The sequence below is a fragment of the Eutrigla gurnardus genome (genome assembly GCF_963514095.1).
Source record: "Eutrigla gurnardus genome assembly, chromosome: 3".
Lineage (NCBI taxonomy): Eukaryota > Metazoa > Chordata > Actinopteri > Perciformes > Triglidae > Eutrigla > Eutrigla gurnardus.
The window spans coordinates 14561106-14581376 of record NC_139917.1 but is presented as its reverse complement, the minus strand read 5'-3'; the positions used below and the strand labels follow the sequence as shown (position 1 = coordinate 14581376).

General features: G+C 43.1%; 2 protein-coding genes across 3 annotated transcripts; one reads left to right on the top strand and one right to left on the bottom strand.

The window, feature by feature from the left end:
• The first annotated feature begins 6431 nt into the window (after positions 1–6431).
• enkur (enkurin, TRPC channel interacting protein) lies at positions 6432–7296 on the top strand. The gene has a single exon (XM_084006477.1). The coding sequence runs from the start codon at positions 6442–6444 to the stop codon at positions 7126–7128; it is 687 nt and encodes a 228-aa protein (XP_083862603.1). The 5' UTR covers positions 6432–6441; the 3' UTR covers positions 7129–7296.
• Positions 7297–7460: 164 nt separating this feature from the next.
• map2k7 (mitogen-activated protein kinase kinase 7) lies at positions 7461–19372 on the bottom strand. Of its 2 annotated transcripts, XM_084005127.1 has the most exons (12): positions 19221–19372; positions 17265–17312; positions 14548–14692; positions 13912–13978; positions 12049–12162; positions 11032–11151; positions 10802–10909; positions 10541–10720; positions 10310–10390; positions 9969–10111; positions 9546–9591; positions 7461–9430 (listed from the first exon to the last, which is right to left on the bottom strand). In XM_084005127.1, the coding sequence occupies exons 1-12, from the start codon at positions 19342–19344 to the stop codon at positions 9287–9289; spliced, it is 1320 nt and encodes a 439-aa protein (XP_083861253.1). In that variant the 5' UTR covers positions 19345–19372; the 3' UTR covers positions 7461–9286. The 2 variants fall into 2 exon arrangements, with proteins under 2 accessions (XP_083861253.1, XP_083861254.1); XM_084005128.1 differs by lacking the exon at positions 17265–17312 and having other exon boundaries at positions 19221–19371.
• Positions 19373–20271: the final 899 nt, after the last annotated feature.

The following is a 20271-nucleotide window of genomic DNA, read 5'->3' as shown; positions in this document are numbered from 1 at the left end:
AAACACAGTCTGCTTTGTAGCTGGCATTCAGATTAAAAACCGTCAAACAATACAAGCTTTAACTGAGTTTTAGCAAAGCGCTAGAGTCCAAATATATCATGCCGTGGCTATTTAAACCATGAGCAGTTTGTTTGTCGGGGCCTTCTGAGAGGGTAAACAGTAAACAAAACAAGTCTGACAGTCACAGTGAAGCCAGAAACGGTGCACTTTATTGTGCTGTAGGTTTCCATTTTAACCTGTTAATCTGTTACTTTATAGACTGTACGTTAGTGTGATGGTTGAATACAATATTTAGCTTTCTGTACACGATGTAAAACGCAGATGAGAGACGACTCCTCTACCTTGAGTCCTGTTTGCCCTCCACAAAAAAGCAATACACTTAAAAACAAAAAGAAAACAAACAAATACAAATGACCAATAAATAAATATCAGTGAAAAAAATACACTGTTTAATCATTTTCTTGCTCAGTGTCACAGATCTATGATTGATAAAATAACTGCTGTGACTTAGAGAAAATAAGGAAAACACCCGATATTCTCCTCTCTGCACAACAATCCCAAATCTGCAACACAAAACAAAACAAAGTAAAACCCATCACAAGTGCAACATCAGTCACGACAGTCTCAGCATTAGGGGAAAAAATAAATCTGGTATTTGACCAATCAGCTCACATCTACAGCATCAGACAAACCAGAAATAATTTAAAAAATAATAATAATCATGAATTAGAATAAAAAAAAAAATGAATCAAAAAGCAGTGGGCAGGGATGAAGGAAAAAAGAAATTAAATAACAGCACACAGTTAATGACCCAAACTGGGGTAACAAAAAATAAATCAATCACAATATCTGATCAAAGGAAACAATATATAATAATAATAATAATATAAAAAAAATACTATTAGACTTTCAGTTCAGAGGTTATCTTTACGTAGCGGTTTAAATAAGATGGACAGAAACTACAGCGTAACTGTGACGAATCGATTGCTCCACCTCGCCAGTAAAAGAAACCTCAGACAGACGGACGACACCGCCCAGCTCTCAGCACGGTCTGGGATTACCCATTTATTTCTTTGTTCAATTTGGTGTCATCTTTGCCCTGAATAATAATAATAATTATAATGATAACAACAAAAAATAATAACAAAAACAGTAATCATAGTAATCATAATAATAAAAAAAATTGACAAAAATAAAAGCTAATAATAATAATATTCACCATCAATACAGACTTTTGGTAGACAAATAAACATCACACTCTCTGCTTGAGCACACAGCTACGTGAAAGAAAGACACGGCACGTAAATGAAGGAGGACGTTTTCTAACAAACACTGTCGGCTAATAATGATACAGCTCCTCCTCGACGGCGACGAGTGATGGGTCCAAGGTGAACAAAAATATATTGCAAAGTTGACAGAACATAATAATAAAAAAAAAGGAAACAAAAAGGCAAAAGTGTGTCTTTTCTTAAGTACACAATAATTCAACATTTTCAAACATACAGACTATATGTGTAAAAATTATAAATAAGAATAAAGTTTTGTGCATCCCCGCCCCAACCAACCGTTGTCTTGGAAGAAAAAAAACAAACAAAACCAAAACAATGGCAGTTACAACGGTGACAATAACATGCAATTGATATACTTTACAGCATTGATCTGTATCTCCCCAAAACTACAAACCCCGCTCTAACCCCGTGTCCCTCCCCGACCCCGATACAATCCTTAAATATTTGTCAGCTCATTCAAAACACATCTGTTGCTCTCTGTGAACAAGCTGAAGCCGGTGACGCTAAATCACGCTGGGAGGGGGGGGGGCTCGAAAAGAAAAACACACCGCCGCCGACTCCAGTTCATCCATAAATCTGTGTATGTACGGGAGACTTCCCCCCCATCGAAGCAAGCTGACATGGTTTGAATGACTGCATAGTGAAGATGATATTTGGTTTACTTACAGATGGGTTTACGACACGCACCCAAACACACACACACAAACACACACACACACCGCTGGCAAGCTGATATACATATAAAGCCACTATTGGCAGGAGCCAGCGTTGTTGTGTAGAATGGGACAACTGTACACATTTGGTGTGTGTGAGATTAGTAATCAGATGTTTTGTTTCCTCAGACACACGCTGACAGTCATTCTAAGCACACCTGACCTGATTGGATTGAAAGAGGTGGAGCGTGGCACCGTTACTCAATCAGCTGTTTGGACATGCAAAGAGCACGGCTGAGCGTGTGTGTGTGTGTGTGTGCATGACTGTGTGTTTGTATTGTACACATCAGCTTAATAGCGGAGAACCCTGACAGCGGGAGACTGGGCCCAGCTGATGGATGCTAAGCACCAGATCCAGGTCTATATGCACAGGAGGCTGATCTGTCATGATCAGCCCCGCTTATTTTTACAAGCGCAGGACGACCAACAACCAGAGCTCCCGTCCAGTGCACGGAGCGGCGCCAGCTCGCCATCACATCTGCTCAAGGGCCTGTATCACAAAGCGACACGAGTCATCTTTCAGCTAAACTCAGGTTTGCTGAGTGGAGCAAAAAGCTTAACAGGGGTACATCACCACGGTAACCTAAACTTCAGGTTGACTTCAGGGGGTCTGATCAAATCCTCCCAACAGACGACCTCCTGACCAATGGGAACACTGGTAACATAGTCGTCATTCAGAAAGAAGAAGTATAGACTATACATTAAAGTTAGACGTGATTAAGGGACACACTTGTCTATGTGTCCACTGTGAGTTCAAAGAGATGATTACACACCAACAGCCTAATGAAATGATTATTATAGCTGCATATTAATACCGCTAAATTACACTTGACCCTCTAAATCCACAATGCCAGATGTGTTTAAAAATCGACACCCTGCTGGTTTTACATAGTTTAGTTTACTCATCAGTTGTATTGGTTCACGGGTTTGATGATGTTGCTGTTCGGAGCTCTTGCACACAAACACACTTACGCGACTCCAGTTACCCAGGGTCGCTAGTGTTCAGTGAAGCCCATCAATAGCCAATAATAATATGGTGGAGTTACTTCCTGATACAGGCCCCCAGCAAGTTGATTCACTGAGTAGAAGGCTGAGCCGGCTGGATGTATTGCTTTGCCCCCCTGTCTTGTGTAAGTGCACCAGTCTCCCCCTGTACAGTACATGACACAAACACACACACACAAACATACACACACACAAACATATACACACACACACACACACACACACACACACACACCCACACAGCCCTGCTATAGTACAACTCCTCCCCCTTCCCTCTCCCACTAGCTCTAAAAAGATTTCATATACATCATAGCTGAGAATAATCAATTATAAAGGTCGATAACAATAGTCATAACAATAACAACAACGCTCTTTCGTATTTCCGTTGAGTTGTGGACACCTTTGGTGTTAACCGTCAAGCTTGCAGGCGACCTGTGGACGGATGGAGGGATGGACGGACGGAGCGACGGATGGATGTGACAGAAAGCATCTGGACAGACAGACGACCCCTCAAATCATATCTACAGTGTACAGTGACATCAGGAGATAAACAATTAACTACTTCCGTTACACAGAGAGGCGTACTTGAGGTGAGACGTGTTAGTTAGTACTTGTTGTGAAGCCAACCTCCTCGCTCTTCCTCCTCTAACCCACCTCACCATCCCTCACTTCCCTTTGCTCTCTTCAGACTTGCTATATTTGGTAACATGTGTTGTCATTGCATTATTTCACTTATTTGGCTTAAAAATAGAAAAAATAATAAAATATTTGTCCTTTGGGGGGAAAAAAAAAAGAAGAAGTGACAGCAGTGTCTAAAGCAATAAAAAGTAGCAGCAGCAGCAGCAATGTAAATAAATAACATTGTTTGAACAGAACATCATAAACACAACACGCTAACTCACTCGCTAAAAATGATAATTGGTAGGTTGGTGCAACACCATGAAAGCTTTTTACAGTAACCAGCTAGTCTCAGAGCTCGACAGCCTTCCGTTTCCTCTCTTCTTATTCATACACTTACTTCCTGTCATCCAACTCAACTTCGTCTCTTGACTTTTCTATATCTTCCAATCTCACTTTCTTAATGCTTCCTGCCCTCCTCCTCGCCTCACTCTGTCCTCTCCTCTCGTCTTCCTGACATCTCCACTTCACTCATCTTTCCCGCCATCTCGACAACATTCCTGGATCTCTCTCGCTTTCTCACTGACACTTAACGGTTTCCTCTCTCTGTCGTTGCCATTTCTCTGTTCTCTGTGTCGAGCAGTGATTTGGTTTGGTGCATGGCGACGGGGCGTGGGAGGGTCGAGTCTGCACATCTAGCAGGCTTTGGCTGTGGTCCGTCAAGAGGGGAGGCAGTAGGACTCTGGTCGGTCAGCGAGTCTCTAAAGACAGACGCTCAGAAAGTTAATCTACACATCGCTGTTTCAAACACATCACCGGTGCAGGTGTGTTTGATTTATAAAACCGGACACATTCAGCTCTATCTTGATACTCCTCTACTTCAGGGGTCTCAAAGTCCAATCAGCTGGGGCCCACTGGCCAAGATGTTTCCTCTAAGCTCTCTGCAGAACAAAACGCTGCTTCAGCTTGTCTTCCTGGAGAATGGTATGTATCTTACAATTACTTGATTGAAAGATTAGCCGATCACAAAGTAGACCCCCCGACGGAGGAGCAGTGGATGTAGGCACTGTAGAAGAGATTTTTGTAATGGAGAAAATCACTCACAAACTGAGACTACAAGAGACACAATTTGAGGACAAATGTGAAAAATGGACTGATTACAGAAGACGAGAAGAGGACATCACCATTGCCACTGAACAATAAGGACATTGATATAAGGATGAGTGTTTAACTATGTATGTATGATGTGCCCTGACACTGTAATTGTTGAAAGAAAATTTGAATAATAAAAAAAAAAGAATTCTGAAAGTACGACTGACAAAAGCAATGCAATGCTAATTATGATAATCCAACACACGGGAACAGTTATAATAATTAGCTTAGTATATCATGGCACGTTTGCTTTTGGTGACAACTGATTATTTGTTGAAATGAAGTGGCAGATAGCTACATACAGTGGAGGAAATAATTATTTGATCCCTCGCTGATTTTGAAAGTTTGCCCACTGACATAGAAGCGAACAGTCTATAATTTTAATGGTAGGTTCCTTTTAACAATGAGAGAGAGAATATCAAAAAGAAAATTCCGAAAACCACATTATATAAAAGATAAAAATTGATTTGCATTTCATTGAGTGTAATACGTAATAATATTTGATCCCCTGCCAACCATCAACAATTCTGGCTCCCACAGACTGGTTAAATACTCCTACTCCTTAGATACACTGAAAAAAAACTTGTTACCTGCAGCAAGTCGCCAATAAAAGACACCTGTCCATGCATTCATCGATCAGACTCCAAACTCTTCACCATGGGCAAGACCAAAGAGCTGTCTAAGGACATCAGGGACAAGATTGTGGACCTGCACAAGGCTGGATTGGGTTACAAGACCATAGGCAAGAAGCTGGGTGAGAAGGAGACAACTGTTGGTGCAATCATTCGAAAATGGAAGAAGCACAAAACGACCATCAATCGACCTCGTTCTGGGGCTCCTTGCAAAATCTCACCTCGTGGGGTATCACTGATCATGAGGAAGGTGAGAAATCAGCCAAGAACTACACGCCAGGAGCTTGCTAATGACCTCAAGGCAGCTGGGACCACAGTCACCAAGAAAACCATTGGGAACACACTACGGCGCAATGGATTAAAATCCTGCAGTGCCCGCAAGGTCCCCCTGCTCAAGAATGCACATGTACAGGCCCGTCTGAAGTTTGCTAATGATCACCTGAATGATTCAGAGAAGTCTTGGGAGAAAGTGCTGTGGTCAGATGAAACCAAAATTGAGCTCTTTGGCATCAACTCAACCCGCCGTGTTTGGAGGAAGAAAAATACTGACTATGACCCCAAGAGCACCATCCCCACTGTCAAGTATGAAGGTGGGAGCATTATGCTTTGGGGGTGTTTCTCTGCTAAGGGGACACGACGACTTCACCACATTGATGGAAAGATGGACGGGGCCATGTACCGTAAAATCCTGAGTGACAACCTTCTTCCCTCCACCAGAGCACTGAAAATGCGTCGTGGATGGGTCTTCCAGCACGACAAGGTAAACGTTTGATCACAGTTATTGCCGCCAAAGGTGGCGCAACTCGCTATTAGATTCAGGGGCCAATTACTTTTTCACATAGGGCCAGATAGGTTTGGATTTTTTTGTGCCCTAATAAATTGAATCCTCATTCAGAAACTGAATGTTGTCTTTCCTTGGGTTGTTTCTGTGTGATATTAAAATTGGTTTGATGATCTGAAAACTTTTTGAGTGATAAATGTGCAAAAAACACAGAAATCGGGAAGGGGGCAAATACTTTTTCACGGCACTGTATGTCCAAGTTTAGGCCGACCGTTGTTCTTGAGAATAAGTCGACCAAGGAGGTGATGAGGACGATTGGACCAGCAAAAGTAGAGCCGCCGTCCCCTGAGAAATTCCTCAAGAAGCATTCGAAAGAGCCCAAGTTACCTGAGAAGATACAGTGTTCAAACGAGCATCGTCCCATCTACACTGTGAGGAAACCAGCCGTTCCTGCCAGGACAGACAACCCACTTATGGGCATTCACACCAAAAGAGACTTTATAAAGACAACAACAGCGGTGCCAATGAAGCCCAAGCCTGCCTGGGTGGACGGCAGCAAGGGACACAAGCAGCTCCTTGATAAATCAGGACTTGTCCCCAAATATACCAAGAAAAAGGATTTTGGAAAAGTACCCGAGTACCTGCAGCAGCGCAAGGAAGACGAGCAAAGAGCTCAGGAGGAGTATGACAAGTATGTGAAAGAACAGAGGGAACAGGGAGCAATGAAACTGCAGTCTGAGGAGGAGCGACAAGCCACTCTTGAGTGCCTGAAGAAAAAATGGCAGAAGCTGTACCAAGACTACCAGTGCCTCCCGCTCGTCATCGACATTCCTTTCAGGAAGACCCGCAAGGAGCGTCTCGAAAAGGAGCTGAATGAGCTTGAGAAATACATCGACCGCATTGAGATGCACAAGACCATCTACATCGCCAATAACTAGGGCTTGAGTTCCATGGAATCCTGTGTATTTGTATATCCTCTCTGTCATTTGAGCATTTTTCAAGTCCAACTACCTACAAATAAGGAACATTCAGAATTACCTTCTGGGGACTTTTAACAAGCAGTCTGGTGAGAGTTGAGATATTTCACAGTGGACTATTTCATGGACATTCTCATACTCTCTCTAAAATAAAAGGATAATTAGTTAATGGAAAAAAAAAAGAAAAAAAAAAAGAAAGATTAGCCGATCAATGAGTATTCATCTACAACAATTTACAACAATTTTACCGGTATTATTATTTGCCAAAAAAAAAAAACCACCCACTGATTTCAGTATTTAAAAAGTGAGGATGTGCTGCTTTTCTTTGTCTTTAAATAGCAAACTATAAATCATCAGGTTTTAGAAAGACCCTTTGGTCTATGGGAACTGTTTTCTAAGAAAAGTAATTAGGACATGATTACTGATTGGGAGATATTGCAATTGGTGTTTACAACTTTGGAAAAAGTAAAAGATTACTTTACAATTGGCCTAAAGGACCATAAAGACATAAAACAAAAGACCACAAACTGACTTGTGAGAATAAACTCTAAACATGTGGGCGGCTTTTTGCCATCGTGGGCCAGATGTGACCCTCTGGGCTGGTAGTTTGAGACCCCTACTCTACCCTCTAAAAACCACCAAAAGGTGCTTTATCAAGACGCTTCGGTGTGTTTTTTCTAATGTCTTTTTCGAATGAACAGGTCTAAATCTTTTGGCCTCCACTGACAACAGCCTACACGCAGCCTTTGGTCTGGTAACACTGTGGAGCACTACACCACACTAAACAGCAGAGGCAGACGGACAGAGAGGAAGAGGTAGATGAAGCGAGAGTAAAGAAACGGTAGTAAGATCTCCTCCACGTATATTCTTTTTTACAAGATAAGCTCCTGTTCTTTGCCTTCTCAATGAAAAAACACACCGCTCCTATATTTACCTCCAACCTCTCTCTCGTTTCATACACCATTTACATGTATTCAAGCTTCCATATGATCATCGACGAAGGTAACACTCCCTTCTTATTCTACAAATTACTCTGCTTTTCTCTCCTACATTTCTAGAAATAGGCAAACACTCCTTTCTAACACTTTTAAGCATTGTTCAATCTCTTTTAGTTCATCTAAAATCATTCTAAACGCACAAAAACTAAACCGTACACGACTCCTCTTCTACAAAGATAGAATACAACGCTCATTTTTTTCGTAAGTATTTTTCACTGTGTTTTTCCAATGTGGGATATATTCCCAACATATATCATATCAAAGTTAACGAGAGTTACTATCCTTCCTTGCACGTTAAAAACCAAGCACATAACAACAGATTAATGCATTCTGGTTTGTGGATTACAGCTATAGTGTGAAGGTGAATAAATGGCTAGGAAATATAATCTGACTTTTAAAAACAACCAGTGACTGTGCCTTGATATTTATACCCCCCCCCCCCCACCCCCACCCCACACACACACAAACACACACACACACACACACAGAATCAGCCTGAGAATGCGTGATAATAGATAGAAACACCTGAAGAATCATAATTGCACCGGACATTGTTGTGTCCTCCATAACGTTTATGTACAAGAGAGATTCAGGTTTGCTCATGTAGCAGATGCTTTGTTCCAGTGTGTAGTGACTACTCTGTTGACCGATCCAACGGCTTGGATCAATGCTGGAGACGGACATGTGGGTGAAACACTAATGACAAGTAGAGGAAATGTAGAAACGTATACGACGAACACATACTGATGTGACGTGACATGATAGCGTGACGAGACGCAGCAGTGTGTAATTGAATGAAGCTAACTACAGTGTGCGCTCTTTTCTCTTCCCTCCGTCCCACGTCTGCCTGTCCAGATCCAACACACTAATAAACAGAATCACCTGTGTCATCCATCCATCAGTCCATGTCTCCATCCATCACTCCATCGAGTCTGCGGCTCTCCCCCTCCTCTGTGGGCTCCTCGGGTTCTCCGGTCGACAGATGGACAGGCGGGCTGGGTCTAACGCTAGGCTTAGCTGCTAACGCTGGGCTAGACTAGGACAGACTGAGTCTGGGCTTGGCAAAGCTAAAAGCTAGGCAAGACTAGCGTCTGGCTAAGCTAACGCCGGGCTGGGATAGGCTACCTACTGAAGAGGGAGTGGAGCTGGTGCTGATGGCTGTAACACTGGCTGCTGCGGGGCGACTCGGTGCGATCCATCACCGTCTGGAACCAACCGGCCACGTCCACCTCCAGCACCTCGTAACGGCGGATGAAACTATGCTCCTGGATGAGACAGACACAAACAATCAGATACCGAGGGAGACAGATGGTTTATTTACATTTGACTGTTGGCTGTAATTTTGGTAAATCTCAACAAAATGGTCGACTGGTTTCTTACCAGCAGCTGGTGGTATTTTGGCCTTTTTCTGTGATCCTTTGTGAGGCTGTGAATTTTAAATGGAGAATCAGAAGGTGAGGCCATTTTGTTTATAACAGATTTCTTTCCAGGGATTTCCATGTGTTTTACAGTGAAGTGCATACAGCAACAGTGACAAACACCCACTGTCCAAAAGACACTGATAAACCACCCAACTATGCAGAAGACACACACATTGTATTTATTTATGACAAAACCAAGTGGACACAGTTGTGACAGATATCAGGTCATCAGGAAGTTTGTTCCAGAGAATGGGACGGGAAGTAGGGATTCCAGAGAAATGGGAAGTAGCTAAGAGAACCGTCACCAGATCTGGATTTTGTTCTATGTACAGTGAGAAAACCAGCTGATGACCTGAGAGCTCTGCATCAGTTCTAGACATACCAGTCTTTGACGAAGGACTGGAAGTCGAGGGAGAAGCCCATGCCGAGAGGCAGCAGTGGAGGATCTTCTTGCAGCACTTTGGTGAGAACCTCAAAGTCTGTCTTGCAGTTCTTGTAGGGAAACTGTCCCGTGGCCAACTCCACCTAGAGGATACAAGGACCCATTAGCCTCATCTTCATCAATTTCATAAGCATGATTTTAAGATGGCATATTTCTTCCATTTTGTTACATTTAAAAATGTGATATAAAAATGTAAACAATTTAATTATAAAATGCAATGAAATGTATGAAAAAGAAAACAAACAAAAAAAACACTTCCTTTACAGTAAAATGAGTTTTACCAGAGAGATGCCGAGGCTCCACACGTCTGCTCGGATGTCATAATCAGGTTTGGTGGGATCTGGAGGGTCTATTCTCTCAGGCTGCAAGATTACAACAACAGGTAACACTTTGTTCAGAGGATCAGTGTGTGTATCGTGTGTCTATTTTGTATTTTCTGCCTGTGATGTAATACCTTTGTGGGTGAGCTAGTTGTAGTGTTTTGAATGTAGAGTGTGTGGGTTTACACTCACCGCCATGTAGGCAGCACAGCCGGCACTGCGGGTCTTGGCCTTGGAGTCGACGAGGCGTCCGCTGATGCCAAAGTCGCACAGTTTGATCTGACCTTTCGCGTCCAGGAGAATGTTGGAGGGTTTGACGTCCCGGTGGATGACGCCGTGTTTCTCTTTCAGGTACAGCAACGCTTTCACTATCTGGAGCAGAAACTCACGGTAAGAATGTACAAACACAACAAAACAATCAAGTTTCCATTTGTGTGTGTTTCTTCTAATTACCGCCACTGTCATTTTCCCAAGGATTCGCTCTGGGATCGGACCCTGGATTCTCTTCTTCAGCTTCTCGGCACATGTTCCCATCAGCTCCATGGCGATGAACACATCCGTCTGTACACAACATACATGTAAAAAACACACACATTCAGCTGTCAGCAGGTCAGTTCAGGAGGTGCCAAAGGGGGAGTTAACCGGCGAGTTGTTTGGGGTGACTGTATGTATGGATTAATTACGTTGGTAACTATGGCGCCGTAGCACTGGATGATGTAAGGGCAGTCATGACTCTTCAGCACCACATCCAGGTCCATCAGGATCCTCTTGTTCTCATCCTTGTTTCCTGTACGACGCATTTGCTGGTGACACACACACACACACACACACACACACACAGACACACACACAGACAGACACACACACACACACACACACACACACACACACACACACACACACACACACACACACACACACAACACACACACACACACACACACACACACACACAGAGACACACACAGAGACACACACACACAGACAGACACACACACACACACAGACACACACACACACACCACACACACACACCACACACACACACACACACACACACACACACACACACACACACACACACACACACACACACACACACAGAGAGATAGAGAGAGTGAGAGAGAAAGAGAAAGAGAGCGAGATTGACTGCCTGGTTGTTAAACAGCTCAGACGGCTACAATTAAGTCATCTCTTCAATTGGAGGGTTGGAGGTTGGATTATTACTGCCGCTGTGTTGGTAAATTAGTCACAATTAAAGCACACAGAAAAGCCGGGTTCGCATCCATCTCCTACTGTTTTTTGATCATGTTCATGACTCATCCATGAGTCAATCGAATTATTAATGCAAATTACGCCTTTCCAAACCTAAATACAAAATATCTACACTATAGAGAACTTCCTTTGATTGGAAGCTGTTGCCAACCCCAAACAAATGCAAAACTAACAGTTTGACTAACTGTCAAAATACTGTCCTGTTTCAACCTATTTTATAACCCATGTTGACCCTATGAACAATACATTTATGACAGGTATGAAAGAGTTTGTCCCATTAAATCTTTAGCCAGGAAGTTAGATTTCACAGAAAAGCTGAGCATTTGATCCATTCCTCTTATCGATGTATCACGTCAGTAGGCCTTTTAGTAGGAAGTACGGCTAACTGTGTGATCAGTAAACAGGTGAGTGGGTAGGGGTCTTACTTTGACAGCGATGACATGGCCGGTCTTCTTGAATCGTACTTTGAAAACCTGTCCACAGGTTCCGCTGCCGATCTCCCCCTCACTGATCAGGTCCGTCACCTCCGCTGGATACCGCTTTGGACATACAAGGAGGCGAAAATTCAGACCAAACAAGACTTAGGATCATGCTCAAGATACTGGTAGAAACTTAAATGTTGTTTCTATGCAAACTCTCCAAGCTGAAAATAGAGGAGAGGCAAGTTTTGATTTTCTGCTTCGTAAGGCAACAGTTAACCCCTCTGGTCCATTTAGTAACAAATTATTTGAAGTGTAATTAAGCCTCTCCCCCACTGGCCGTGTCTCAGAATACCAGCACACGGCAGGAAGATGCATCGTTTCCCTGCTTTGTTCAAATTAAATCGACGGTGACTGAGATGCCGTGAGTGATGTCTCATCGAGTGCTTGATGTAGCAAACCCCTGTGGGCTAATGAGAGAAAGTTCAACGATGAGTCAGATCATTTTCTCAAGCATCTTCAAACCCTGACTGACGATGACTGGGCCTGAATCCTGAAGGGGGAAAAAACTAAACAAAATGAGGTCGACTTATACTCAATCTCGAGTTTATCTTGGAAGATGAAAACAGATGTTTTTATCAGATTCTGTTTATTATTATATCAAAGAGAGAATAATTCTGGGAGGGCTGCTGTTCTCTCTGATAGAGATGCTTTGCTCTCCTCAAAGACACTTCAGTGGAGTGAATGTTTGCTTTCATAAGGTTTTGACCTTGACCTGGTTCAACAATTTTCCATTCTCGCTATAACATCGGACGTGCTTTTTCATCATAGTGAAATAGATCATTTCTGAATGAAGCAAACAAGTGCGACAAAAAAATCTCTGTCAAGAAACTCATTTTTGTGTTAAAATTGTGTTAAAAAAAAGGAGAATTAATTTTACTACTTTTATTTTTATTTTTGTCTACAAGTCACAAGAAAAGACCCAAACCATCAATGTGTTACTTAACTATTTCCCTCCCCTGCCTGTGGCACTGCACCCCGAACATCTTTTAAAACAAGGCATACATATAAAAGCCTTCGCAATTGCTAGTGGGCACTGTCGTTTGTAGCAAACAGAAGTAACTCTGACATTGTTGTCAGCCTTCAGCTGTAGATCAATACACACTTATCTCTGCTGGGAGTCTTTACAGCAGCAGGACGGAGTACGTGGGACGGATTCAAAATAAACTACGGTGACCTTGTTCATTGTAATGAAGGAACATGTCACCCTGTGCACCAGTGCAGCAAATGTATGTTTGAAACAGTTTCGGTCAACAGAGGTCAACGGCCCTGAGCAAAAACATACATCAGACTTCGGATGCAAGACATTGTGTGTTTGCCCACAATATAAATTCTTCACCTCTATGGAAAAAGCACAATCATGGCTACAAGTACAGAGAACTCCAACATGTATTTTGTACCGTATAAGACATTTATAAAGGCATAAATTTAAAAAAATGATGTCTCTGATAATCTATAAGTCAACATTTCTCCAAGTGCCCACAAGTGTCACCAATACTGGAAAACAATGAGGCTCTGTATGCTTCACATAAGACTTTTTGTCACTGTTGGCCTCAGCCAATCGTGGCTTCTGAGTTGTGTAGAGGAGTGCAGGTTCACAGGTTAGTGCAAATGGTTCAAACCCGCCAACAGGTTTTGATGCTCAGACTCTTCAGAGGATTAGTAGGGCCTTTTTGTTGGTTTTGTTCTCTTCATTGGATTTCTTTTAATCAAATATCACCTGCCTCACGACCTCTAATGCAGTTTATCACACTTAAGGGATTAACATTTCCAGACTAGAGAAGATCAACATCGTGTGTCACATCTCACCTGGCCGTCAATCTTCAGATAACCCGTCTGTTTCATGATCTCCTGCAATTTCTGGTCGATCTCTGCACTGTGGGGACAAAACGCACAAAGGAACACACAATGTGAGGGAACACAATTCTATGTTTCAGTGTAACGACCACAGCAACATGGACACCATGTGTGTTTCTGTACATCTCCTCCACCCCCCACACACTCACACTCATGCATATGGGTGCATCATGTGTAACATAGGCAGCTTTTCATTCTTTCACTCTTTGTTCTGCTCACTTGCCAGAGTTTGTGTGTTGCTGTGCTCATTATAAATGTGTTTATATATGCAAGACCACTGTGACCTTTTGTCTCTGCATGTTTAAATCCAGAATTCATTTTTGTATTTAAAACACTGCTTCACATTCATTTCAAACCAGAGAGTTTGGATTCAACAGTGGGAGTTTCATATAATTTCAGTCACAAATAATAATTCTACCACTGTTCCCAGGAAGGTTTTTTTATTCTAAATAAATCATATATATATATTTTAAACATCCATTCAATGTTGTATAATTACTTTCAACAAAAATAGGCATTTGCTGATGACTGTAAATACAGCTTCTCAGGAATCATTGCTCAGATGATCAACAGCATGTGTCCACATACTTCTCTAAGCTCTTCTGCAGTCCGTATGGAGGCGTGGGCAGCGTGAGCATGTGTCGCGGGCGGCTGGGGTAAGGGTGGTGCTGAGGAGAGCTCTCCGAAGACGATGAACGGCTGCCTCCATCGTTGGCCAGTGGCAACTGGAGCGCTGGGGTGGGGGGGGGGGGGACATGACACATTAGAAAGAGACAGGAGAACAGCACGAATGGTACAGTAGGTTTCCCACCAGAGGCCAGTATGCCAGAAGGTGTAAGATGACTATTCATGCATTCACCGACACCATTTTAGTCGTTTGAAGCTGGTGTGCACCAGTATGTGATAATGTAGCACTATTTGTGCGTTATTAGCTCTGTTCAACAAGTCTCAGTGTTCTCTTTGACTTTGCATTTCCTTTCCATCACAAAACGGATATGATATCCTTTCGAGTACCCACTGAAAATGACTTCCCGTGAGACACTAAGAGAAACTGGCCTTCATGCGGTCAAAGAGTTCTTTCACTACAGCCTTGCTATCTAGACCCTGCGTAGTTAACCACCATATGAACTTGCTGTTTTTGTTTCCCCAAAGTCACAGCTTTGTTTTTGTTTCGCTCATGTCCGGACCTAATGTTAAAACAAACAGGACGGTTATCTCAGAGCACATGCAACACCATTCTCAGGCAGCGAGGGACAACACTGCGTTGGGAGATATAGTTGAGGGATGTGGGTGTCCACAGATGGATTTTTAAGGGAAACTATGCTTTAAACACTCGGGTTTTCTCTTATTAATAGTTAAGTTAGTACTCTATACACTAAAATGACTGCAGAGATCTCAGAATGCGGCAACATTACAAACAATATCACCAACAAGGGAAAAGTATGAGCAGTCAGTTGATCATACAGGTTGTAAACAACTCATCTGTTTATTTGGAGGTAAAACCAAAAGTGACCACCAGTAATGTGGGTAATAATCCCTGATTGTATGGGAAAGCTGGGAGGGTGCAGAACTATGTCAATTGGTCAAAGTTAAACCAGGAGTGTGTGAGATGTAATGGACGTTAACAACGCACAGTGGGGGTAATCATTTTACAATTCACCATTGTTTTCTCCTCCAAATAACGTTGGCTAAACTGGCTTTAACTGCTCCTATTGGTTGCTACATTGGACATCTTTTTGTCAGAAGAGTTTAAATGCCTTCTTTTTTCAATTTCACTTGGGCAACTCTTTTTGAACAGTAACCAGTTTGATGAAGACTTAGAGGACCATGCAGCGGTTATTATTACGATTAACATTATTATAGTTTTTGTAGCAGAAGGCTGGCAGCTCTTCTGAGAGGCGAAACGTTTGTATCCACGAGTCACCTGTGGATGGATCACCTATAAGGGGAGAATCAGTTAGTGAAGGGGAGGAGGGGTTAGTATGGAGAGGGATTCAAGCAGTCTTTAACACAGATTGCATCTCCATAATTCGGCTGGCTCCAGATTGACGGATGTTTGGATAGACGGGCAGACAGAGCGAGGAGATTGGGAGACGCACAAACAGACACTCGCAGGCATTGCTGCACCGCCTCCAGCTCACACAGTGCTGCTGCAACAGGAAAGGGGGGGGCAGAGGATGAATAATAGACAAACAACATCAGAAAGAGAGGAGAAATTCGGCCAAAACTGCATAGCACAGACTAAGCTGGAAGTCAGACAGTCGGTCAGTCAGACAGGAAGTCTTCAGTCGCCACACAAAGAAAACACAGAGAGGAAAAGAGAAAGAGCAGCCAGAGTGTTCACAGCACTCCTGCAGATGGACCAGTGGGGATGCTGGATTAGAGACTGTGTCGGACAAAACGCAACCCAAAACATCGTGTCGTGCAGAAAAGCCACATGCGCGGTGATTCTCTGCCTCCAGCACAACGAAGGTTAATCATATGACACGCGTCCACACACGCAGACTGTGAACATCGACACACACCAACACTGCCTTGCCACTGGCACACACGCACACTAACAGAGAGGGAGAGAGAGAGGGAGGGAGAGAGAGAGAGAGAGAGCGAGAGAGAGAGAGAGTAAAAAAAAGAGTCAGAATGGAAAGATGGAGAGAGGGCATGATTTGGGGGTAGATGTAATTCAATGCTGGGCTAAAATTCTCAGAACTGGTTTCATAGTCGTGGATCTAATTTCTACCCCACAGCAGAGGTTCTTATTCAGGCGTAAACTTATCAGACACTGGTGTGAGAAATTAAGTGTGTGAGAGAAAGTATGTGTGTGTACTCTGGCATGTTAAACATTCTGTCACCTTGTCAACTGATGCTAACATAAGTTACTTCTTTTTAGTTACTAAAAAAAGACAATCTAGTTGATCGGTCTGAAATACAATATTGCTGGAGAGAGGAAATTGACTTTTACAGCCACTCGTAATGACATGATAAGTCTTTTTCTGCATAGTCTGTATTTTTTAGTCTATTAATTGCACTGGAATTGAGAAATGTGCATAAAAGAAAAACGTGAGTAATTACAGTAAGTGGAGTAGCAGTAGGGCCTATTAAGCTGCACTGGCAGGAGGAAAACATGATAAATTGAACTGAAAATGTAGGGGACTGCCTGCGTTTCTCTCTGATGGGATTCAAATATAGGAGAGACAATGGTGAGGGAGGTGGGGATGTGAGGTGAGACAGGGGACACAAGGGTTGGGTTGGTGGAGGGGGGAGAAAGAGAGGTGCAGTGGCAGAGTGAGCGATGGATTGAATGATACCTGCACGCTGGGAAGGGGCTGGAGCAGGACTGAGCTGGATCACGATGACTAGACAGAGGAAAGAAAATATACACACACACACGCAAATTACTGCACTGTTCTACTGAGACAATCACACACCCACGCGCACACACGCTCAACAATATAAACAAATAGAGGGGATAAAAAGTCCATTCTTCCCTTCACACAAACAAAACACACAAATCTAAGTGCTGTATACAAGAAGTCAAGGGCTCCCATCTTTTTCTTATCGTCTATAAATCCTACAAAAAGACCAAAACCAACAATGGACTAGTCCGTCGTTACTACAATGCGGTCCGACTTCCAAACCCCGTCTGTGGCATTCAACCCCACTGTTTGCAACTGATGTCATACATCTTTAAAAACAGGCCACACGTCTATCATTTCAATTTAAAAAAAAGCCTCATGAAATTTCCTTAAGCAGCTGGTCGATGTTTAGTAATCGTTGTCAAACAGCGGTACATACTTCTTTGGGACTATTATTCAACTGCAGATTAATACACATTTTGGCACTCAAATTAATATTTGTGGCATCAGCTCAAAACAAACTACAGTGTCTCTGTTCACTGTAATAAAACAACATGAAATCCAGTGCCATTATGGGGCTCAGAGCACCTGCTGATACAGAGTACTGACCCGATTTACCAGAGGTCTCTATTTCCCTCCAAATTTAAAATGTGTAACTTACTGTGTGGAACTCATTGGGATCATTTTATGTAAGGCAACACGGCCATTACCCAATCAACTTAATCAGGTCAGCGTTGGGTTGGAGCAATACTGATTAATGGTGGGTTGCAGGGAAATAATTATATCAGGCTTTGGATAAACAGTCAATACTTGGTTTTCAGTCTTTTCATCAGATTTGTTGAGAGTAAAATACAGAACAGCAGCAGCCTTTCCGTTACCACATCCAATGCTCTTACAGACAGCTTAAGTCACCCTCACACAACATGTATAGAAGTGGGTTTGTGTTCTCTCAGTCCTCAGATGAGTGGACCTGAGGTGGTGATCTGTAGGGAGAATTGGGTTGTTGGTTTTTTTAAAAGCCCACTGTGTTGCACCGGTAAGATAATGAAGACGTGTTTATTTGTGTGATCCATGTCATTGAGCACAGGCATGCTGCAGACTCTCCTGCTGGGCTAGCCGGGCCGTTTGTTGGAGAGTTTTCTCCTCCAGACGGTTGAAGGGCCCAGACGTTGCTGTTCCACCAGCTCTCATATCCCCTTCACATTCACTGACAACCGGCAAGGACTTCATGACAACTAGTCTGCGGCACACTTGAATTCAGGTTGACCACTGTGTGTTATGAGGTGTAGTTACACGGCATGACAACATAACCTACGGTTGGCAACGTTAACGTTACGTTGAACGTTAGCTAGACCCCAATAGCTTCCAAGAATTAGCGTCCGTTTTCCTCAAGTGTCAAAACTGACAGAGAAAATGTACTTTGCCGCAGGACTCAGCAGCAAAGACGCTGCGTATTTATTATGTGAAAATATAGATAAGATGGGCTAAACGGCACTTCGGCAACCTTTCATTGGCAGAGTGAACACCGTACCGCAGGTCCAGGTTGACGTTGGGCCTGCCACCGACTATCACACAGATTGCTAGCGGGTTAGCCTAGCTTGTTTGACAGGACGGGATCGGAGCAGATTTCGGGACGTGACTGTCAGCGAGACACTTCGTGACAGCACACTTTCAACGTCTATTTTGAGCGTGACTCAAAGTAGAAACGGTCCCACTTGTTAAGTAAGTGATTTCACGGTAAAAACCAACCCAGCAACCCGAGTCAGTGTTTGTTTATGTAGCTAGGACTGTTAGCATGTTGTAGCTAGGAGCAGCATAACACCCCACTCCTTCCCTCCGCCTCTCCGATCTTTCCCCCCGCTATTCTGCCCGTTACCGATTACCCGGTGCTCCCCGGTGGACACTCACTTGGCCTCGGACGTGATCGCTGCGGACTCATGTCGATGTTAAGGTCGATTCTCCGGCGAGCCTCTTCATTTTCCTGCTTTAGTTTCTCCTCGATTCGCGACAGCCTCTGTTCCAGCGACGACATCTTGAAAAATTGAGCACCATGTAGTTCCCAGCAGAGCTCTCGACTCCCCTCTCTGGCAGGCGGGCAGGCTGGGACTGACTGGAGGCGCGCGAGTGTGTGACGCGCGCGCGCACACACAGCAGGAATGTGAGCATATTACACCGATATTACAGAGGCACACCTTTATAACTATTAAAGGCAATTTACCCTTTCATACAGGTGGGTCTGAACAGGAAAACTGATGAAGGTAAATGCATCCTGACGGTTCATCTTTAGGAGTACGAAATAATCTCAACTCAAGGTCCACTTACTTGTTCTAGAGCTTTCAACCATGTCATGGTTCCCCCATCATAAGATTGAGTTTGCTCACTAATTGCTGCACACATTGTAGCTCCTGAAGGATTTTTTTTAACCACGTCGGCCTAGAAGTTGAGCTCGACAGGTCATTCTTGAGGAAACAATCTCATCCCAAGGTTGCTTGTTCTTGAGCTTTCAACTACATCGCATGGTCTTCATGCACTACAGGCTGGTTAAGTCCAACAAAGCCTAAACAATTAGACAATAATTCAGTGGATTGATGAAAAGTTAATCTGCAACTATAATATACAATTACGTTTTCTGTCATTGGCCTTTTTCACTGAATACATTTTGTCAAACAGTTACACAGTTGTAAATAATAAAGTCAAATTACATGAAGCAAACTAAAGCACGATTATCGATTTTAAAAGAAACCCCTCTCTGCCCCCCTGTAATTATGAATGACAACCATTCAAAGTCTACAAGAGTATCAGTGACTGCCATGAAATGCTAACGCCGATGCTGTGTTTGCAAAGGCTCAACAGCACCTCTACTTTTTTTATAAACTGCCCCGTTATTGTTTTCTAAGACCTTTTGTATATATATTACTGACATGACAGACCAATACACTATGAATTTAGCTCACAAGAT

What these genes read in the sequence shown, in the direction of transcription:
- enkur (XM_084006477.1), top strand. Translation starts at nt 6,442, where the DNA reads ATGTCCAAGTTTAGGCCGACCGTTGTTCTTGAGAATAAGTCGACCAAG.
- map2k7 (XM_084005127.1), bottom strand. Translation starts at nt 19,344, where the DNA reads ATGTCGTCGCTGGAACAGAGGCTGTCGCGAATCGAGGAGAAACTAAAG. An exon ending in ATCTGAAGATTGACGGCCAG is followed by an intron (nt 12,163 to 13,911) that starts GTGAGATGTGAC and finishes GTATGTCCAAAG; the next exon opens with CGGTATCCAGCGGAGGTGAC. An exon ending in GCTGTGCTGCCTACATGGCG is followed by an intron (nt 10,391 to 10,540) that starts GTGAGTGTAAAC and finishes GTAATCTTGCAG; the next exon opens with CCTGAGAGAATAGACCCTCC.